Source organism: Chelonoidis abingdonii, chromosome 17, assembly GCF_003597395.2.
Source record: "Chelonoidis abingdonii isolate Lonesome George chromosome 17, CheloAbing_2.0, whole genome shotgun sequence".
Taxonomy (NCBI): Eukaryota; Metazoa; Chordata; order Testudines; family Testudinidae; genus Chelonoidis; species Chelonoidis abingdonii.
Genome location: NC_133785.1, coordinates 5,789,283 through 5,796,501, shown reverse-complemented (window position 1 = coordinate 5,796,501; position 7,219 = coordinate 5,789,283). Strand labels below are relative to the sequence as shown.

At 39.1% G+C, this 7,219-nt stretch overlaps 1 protein-coding gene across 2 annotated transcripts in view; it reads right to left on the bottom strand.

The window, feature by feature from the left end:
- Window positions 1-645: 645 nt before the first annotated feature.
- Window positions 646-7,219, bottom strand: part of FBLN2 (fibulin 2) — a 185,095-nt gene continuing 178,521 nt past the window's right edge. For both annotated transcript variants that reach the window (XM_075073117.1, XM_075073116.1), the window contains exons 17-18: window positions 3,508-3,631; window positions 646-2,055 (exon numbers count right to left, since the gene is read on the bottom strand). In XM_075073117.1, the coding sequence (XP_074929218.1) occupies window positions 1,698-2,055; window positions 3,508-3,631 (482 nt within the window). In that variant the 3' untranslated portion in view covers window positions 646-1,697. The remainder of the gene's footprint in view (window positions 2,056-3,507; window positions 3,632-7,219) is intronic.

Genomic DNA, 7,219 nt, shown 5'->3' with positions numbered 1-7,219 from the left:
ATGCAACCTATAGACAGTCCAAGAATTTACAACTAAAGAATAAAAATTCATTTTCTACAGTCATGGATATGTATAAAGTTAGGTACAAAAAAAGGTTTATATTTTATTATCTGGAAAAAGTCCAAATTTTAAAAAAATGACTTATTTGAAATGTAGAATTGGCCATGGGATATAATGAATACAGTACATCTCCCCCTTCACCCATAGATAGCGTTTACATATTCTTAATCCACAGTACAAACAAGTTAATATTTTACAAAAAGATGATAATCAAATGGTTAATTGTTACTGTATAAAAAGACATAGGATGTGGTTTCTCTCTTGTTTTATATACAATGCACACTAGTCAATATATGATCTACTGGAGGATAGAATGGATTATTAAACTACAGTGTAGTATATATTTATATATTGTAGCTATGATTTTCATTAAGAACATTTTGCAGAATAATTATAACTAGGTCAAAGAATGCTCAGAAGATTACAGCACTGGAACTTTTTAAAAAGATCATCTACAAAAAAAATTCTGATATTCACCTCTAAATTCTAACAAATACTTGGATTACACTACACATACCACAGCTTGCTCTCAGCTTTGGAACCTAGTCCAGTTTCATGAGACAAGAGGAAATCCACTTTGAAACTGAGATTGTGCTGTAACATAATGATATAATGACAAATGACATAATACAAACTGCCAATTTATCTAGGGTTTTCCTCTGCATCATGAAGGTAGCATAACTGAGGTCATTTTCTTGGAAAATAAAACTTTGCAATCTATTAATCTAATTGCACATCCAGGCTTTTGAATTAGGTGTGGTAACTGATTACATGTTTCCTCTTTGGCATTCCTTTTAAGAATTATAACACATCTAATATATAAGCAGAGCTACCTGAATAGAATGACTTTGTATAGAGATGAGTTCTAACGGTACATGACAAATGCTACTAACTGCAGTGTGAGTTTTTAATTGGCAGTGCAAGACATAACTCTAAGGCCTCAGTCCTGTAAATACTTGGACAGTACTTAAATTTAAGTATGTGAGTAGTCCCTTTAAAGTCAGGCCTATGATTACAGTTTATGTTTGTTTGTTGGTGGGGAGGGTTTGTTTGTATATTTTCTGTATTTATTGTTAGAGGCAATATACTATGAAAGTTGGGAAAAAATAATCCTTTTATATGAGGTGCACTAGCTGTCTGTCTGTACTTATATGGCCATCATCACCATAGCATCTGGGTGCAGACACACCTTGGTGAAATTTTTGGCTAAGCAAAACTTTAGGTTTGTGCAATGTGTGCTAAAGAGAAACTGCTCGGTTAATTTTTTCCCTAATCAGTGGCACAAAGCAAAGCCTCCAAGTGAACTGTTTTTCTTTCTAGTGCAGTATCTTATAAATGTAACTAAACCAAAGGAATTCACTGGAGTGACTGTAAAAGAAGGTTTCAGTACACAACAAATGTACTGCCTTTAAAATCTTTCCTTCACATACATACAGTCCAATTAACATCTAAAGAATTACACAAAAGACAAGTCAGTAAAAATTAAGTTAATTTACACAACCCAATAAAATAGTTTGAAGCAATGATAGAAAGTTATTGTAAAGGCTAGATACAGTAAATACCAGTTCCACCGTAATAAGCTTTGGCAGAATATTAAAAGAGCATAGCACCAATAAACTCCAATGTCAATACATGTCTTAGTACGCATGAGCTGTGATGAATATATATATTTTGGCAAGAAAAGTTGTGTATGTTCCTTGACGCCATAATTTCATTTCAACATCTAGCAAAAAGTCTTTAGGCTCCTTCACTTGTCGCTGAAGATAGACAATGCCCGTATAGGAGTTAAGCTTTCTAGTGCTGAAGTAGTTTTCTTCATTTCCTTTGTTGATGGTAAGGATTATGTTGTCTCCAGCATAGGCTGGTGAAGGTCCAATACGGAAAATATGAGCTGGGACTACAATGTTGGTTTGGAAGTTGAGCTGATAGTAAGTAATTCGCACAGGGGTGTTTTGGCAATCCACATAATTAAAGCAATTGTTGCGTTCACACCTCCTGAGAGAGTAAAAACAAGAAATGGTTAGTATTACAGTAACCGTGAATTAGAAGATGTACATTTCAGTCATTTGCAAAGTCATAAGAAACCTTTGGTATGTGTTAGACAGATATGCAGCAGAGCCCCAAGCTTCAACTGTGTAATTAACAGCTGCTTGGTTCTGCTTTTACAGCCCCCATAAAACATTTGTAAATGATGTAATTGTCAGAGTACAACAGCATACCAAAAACATCTTCCACATGGAGAGTCCTGTTTGAAAGCTCCACAGTGAGCATACAGAGAAAGCTAGACAAAAGTCATACTGTGTGTAGCCTAATGCTTGAAGGAGGAATCTGTGAATCATCAAAGTGCAAGATTGGGATTGTGTTTTATGAAATCTGAAACAGTTGCACTTAGAGAGACAATTGTACTCTAACTCTTAACAAGTGCCTGTACTACCCAAACTGCCCCATTCTAGCTTTTAAAGAAAGCAATAAAATTATGTTTAAGGCATAAGTGATAGGGATTTTCATTTTGAAGAGGAGAAAAGCATTCTCTGCGATTTCTCCATAGCTCTCGTATTTCCTTCCCACCCCATTCTCCAAGGCCACTCAACACAGCCATCCTCTTTGATTGTGAATGTTTGGACATGGCTGCTTTTTGAGCACAGAGGCCCAACACTGCAGGCAGTGCAAACTAATGCAGGGATTCCTGGGGAACTGCCCCACTAAGGTGAATGACACACTACAATCAGAATAAAACAGGTGTTCCTTCGTTCCAGTTGTGTGTGTGATTCACAGCTTCTGCTTTAATGGGATAGCTCTTCCATGTGATCGATCCTTGGGGGGCAGCTGCTCCAGTGCCTCAGATTGTACAGTGAACACGTGCAATAGAGCTGAAACTGCAATTCCCGTTCCATAGTAAACACCAAAATATCTATATATATATAAAAAGAGAAGGTTCTGACGTGGAACAAACCCCCAAACTTCCCAAGGACTGGAAATTCCAAACTTTTGCATAAAAAAAGTTGAAATGATATTTCACTTGGATGTTTTTGAAATGTTCCTGAGACTCCTTGAGTTGCTCAGGGCCCTGGCAACCCATCAGATGAGGTGCTGGGCAGTCTGGGGAGCCAAAGCTCTCGTAACTTCCAGACTACTGAGAAACTGGGAGCCCTGACTCCAAGCTGGGGACCCTGGAAGCCCTTTGCTAGGCTGCTCATGCCAGTTCTGTGGGAGAAAGCAGCATTTTCCAACAGAAAAACGTCCCCTTGGACAATCTCCAACCAGCCCTAATGTGACTATTAAAGCACAGAGCTCTAAAACAGCAGCAGCAGCAGCAGTTGTTCACTGGACAGCCCAGAAGCCACACCAGGGTAGCAAGGTGCACTTTACAAATACCATAAGACTAAAACAGTTTGAAAAAAATGAGCAGCCAAAGGGAGTTGGTTATGATAACCAGTGAGGACTTACATGTCAGATACTTTTCTGTAGTTCTGAGGGCACTCAAACAACAGGCATCGATAGCTGCCCTGGATGTTGTAGCAAGACTCTGCAGCTGAGCAATTGTGGGTTCCTATTGCACATTCATCAATATCTGGCAATGGAAAATGGGGAAAATATGCAGTAAATCTACAAAGTACTATGTGAAACCATGAGAGATGAACCTGAACAGATGTACACGTGTGATATACACAAAAAGAGAGGCAGGCCTGTGCTTTTGGATCTGAAGGACGAGGGCTCGCATCCTGACTCTCTGTGGCTGGGAGTTTGCCTACCAATAGTGACTGTTGCCTGCATGCCTGGATTGTTACAAACACAATGTCAACATGCAGAACTTGAAATCCAGATCCAAATTTTGTAGGTCAGGCTCAACTCCAGTACATATATCCAGATACGTTGCTTTCAGGTTCTTGGAATGGTGGAATAAAGTATGTTCATTTAGGTTATGTTAAAATTCCAGTGCATATTAAAACAGGTTGTGAAAAAAACTGGTTTACCTCCCTCTTAGTATTGTTATTTATTATTAGTCAAAAGTGGACAGCATGCCTGGCACTGTACAAGAAACAAGGAAGACAAGTGTTCCTGATCTAAGGAGCTTGCAATCTTTCCCTCGTTATCATTTGACTGCCAGGTCTCCCACTGAGGTGACTCAGCAGACTCCAGCCATCCTGCCAAGATGCGCCTGCCACTGCTGAGCATTTTGCAAATATTTTCACATCTTTTGAGATGTTAAGTTCTGCTGCTCTTACTCCACAGCAAGTAAATCTGATGGAACCCAGGATTGTTTTAACTTTCAGTGGGGAATAAGCAGCAGAAGGAAATGAACTTTTGAAACCAAAAATCCTGCTATCATATCACTGCTCTTTGTAATCAAACAAAACATTTCAAGGTCAAAATGGAAACAATGATTTGGGAAGAACTACTTCTGAGTTGGTTAGTCATCTCTGTTGTTCATGAGGTGCCAGCAGATCCACGTTATGAACAATATAGTGAACCAGAATTATTTTAGTTTGCTTCCTCGCTGTCACTAGCAATAATCTCATAGGACATAACCAGCCAGTATTTACAACAAGCAGTCCCCTCTCACTGATTTTTTACAGGGTCAGAAAGGTCGATTATGTCAGCATACAACTCTTCAAAGAGCTCCCTACATGGTTATTTTGAATCTGGGAACTTCAAGAGCAACAGTTTAAAACAAGACAATTTGATCCTAAGTATTTAATCTAAAAAAAGTCCTCTACTAGTGACAAAAATTGCAGAAAGCAACAGAGAATTCTAAGGAAAAGTAAAATCCAAAGATGTTTCAAGTCATTGGGCAGAACCATGACTACTTGAATAATAAAAATGCATAGTACTAAATCATAGTCCTCAAATGCTGAAAACCAGATGCAATCACAGAGACCCAACATGAGCAAAAAAGATTGGCAGACATGTTGCATCACATTGTGTTTTCTCAAATGTCTAGACAACATAAGGGGGTTTTAAAATGAAATAAATGTTAACAGAAAAACCATGCGGACTGTGTAGTGCTCTGTGATTCTGCCAATCGTCATAGAGGAAACAGACTCTTAAAGGAAAACCACCGCCATCCCCCCTAGAGATGAGACTTGATCTTGCAGGCAACACTGACTGGTTTCAAAGCCCAGCAAAAATATATACCACACGAAATAAAAGTGAATTAAAGTAAATTAGGTCCCTCATTAATTCTCAAAACTGGCCCCAGGTAAAAACAGAAAATGTTTCTATATTGTAGCCAATGTCATGAAAGGCTCACTTCACCAGTTTGGCTACAGCGTGAAATTTGCATAGCTTTTCAAAAACGTTCTATATGTTGAGGAGCTGCCTACAACTCCTCTGTTTGAATTCACAGTGCTATGAAAATGCCAGCAAAGAAATGATACAAGGGACAATATTTCAGTGGCTTTCAGTATAAAGGATAGAGAAGATGAGGAACACTCAGGCCCAGACCTTCAGCTGCTGTAAACTGACCTAACTTAATTGGGTTAAGGCTGATTTACATCAACAGAGGACTTGGTCCTGAATTTAGACTGTTCTAGAAAGAAATGCATAAGACCATCTTTTCAAAGAGGCCTCTATATATGAGCCTGCAAAATTCTGTGTGCGCCTGTCATAAATAGATAGCTAAGGGTTAATGTTTCTTTTACCTGTAAAGGGTTAACAAAGGGAACCAAACACCTGACCAGAGGACCAATCAGGAAACTGCATTTTCAAATCAGGGAGGGAATTTTTGGAGTCTGAGTCTTTGGTCTGTCTCTCAGCTATGAGAAGGTTCTTTCTATCTCTAATCTTCTGTTTAAAAATTGTAAGTACAGGTAGAAAAACAATATAGCTTTTATGTTGTTTTGGTTGTTATTACATGTGTGTAGCTTGCTGGAATGTTTCAAATTGGATATCTTTTGAATCAGACTGTTTTATTCATATTTTCTTATAAGCAATAGCCCTGTATTGTCATCTTGATACAGAGAATTTTTGATGTCTTTTTCTTTCTTTTTATATAAAGCTTTCTTTTAAGACTTGTTTGAGTTTTTCTCTCTGAGTAGGCTAAGGAACGAAGGGGGGGAATTCTCTTTGTGTTAGATCTACGGAGGGTGAAGCTCTGCATGCACGGGGAATGGTGGGGGGGAGAGATAGAATCATTTCTGTTTCCTTGTATTTGGGGTTTGTCTCTTTGTGGAAGAGAGGAGACATACTTCTTGGTATTGTGATGTAAAGGATTGCATCAGTAACTCTCAGTTAGCCCAGAGAGGAAAGTCTGGGTGGGAGAGAGAGGGGAAGGAGTGGGTTATTTCCCTTGTTGTGAGACTCAGAGTCTCTGGGTCTTGGGGTCCCTCCAGGGAAGGTTTGGGGAGACCAGAGGGGGCAAAACCCTGGAATTTTTAGATGGTGCAGCGAGATCAAAGCTAAGCTGGTAATTAAGCTTAGAAGGGTTCATGCTAGCACCCAATTTCTGGACGCTAAGTCCAGATTTGGGAAGATGCTTATGATATGGTCGGCAGCGACGTGGAGAAGACAAGAATCCAGAAGCCAGTAGGAGTTTATATTTTTCTTTTCTATGGTAAGGCTTTTAGCAGAGAGAAAGGGTTTGTTTTAAAAGTAGCCAGGGAAAATTTTTTTCTGCTGCTTTGGTGGCTTGATTTTAAGCAGGAGCCATTAAGGTGACATTAAGGGTCTTTTGTAAACATGTAATTCCAATTGGAATTAAGTACCAGCAATACACACATGCAATAAACTGGTTTTCTTGTAAAAGAGTAGCCAGAAGAAGAAAAGGACACGGCTCGCACTGTTGCCAGGAGACAACAGAGAGCAGCAGTTCAGACATAACCACCAGAGGGCACCCCACACAAGAAAACAGGAAACCATGACTACCAAAGATGCCCTGAAAGAAAATGAGCACTGCAACAAGCCAGAGACAACTAAAATGAACATAGGAGATGGATGGAACTAATTAAGCAGAACAAGAAGCCAATGAGGCAGCCCATAAAAGGGATCAAGAAGCCAAAATGCAGCTCACGAAAGAAAACTACAAGAAGAAGAGGTGGCTTACAAAGAAAAAAACAGAGAAGAGGCAGCCTACCAACGAGAATGGAAAACAACAAAGAGAAGTGAAGAGAGGGACAAACAAGAAAGCATGAACAAGCATATGCCAGGCATCTCTCTCTTT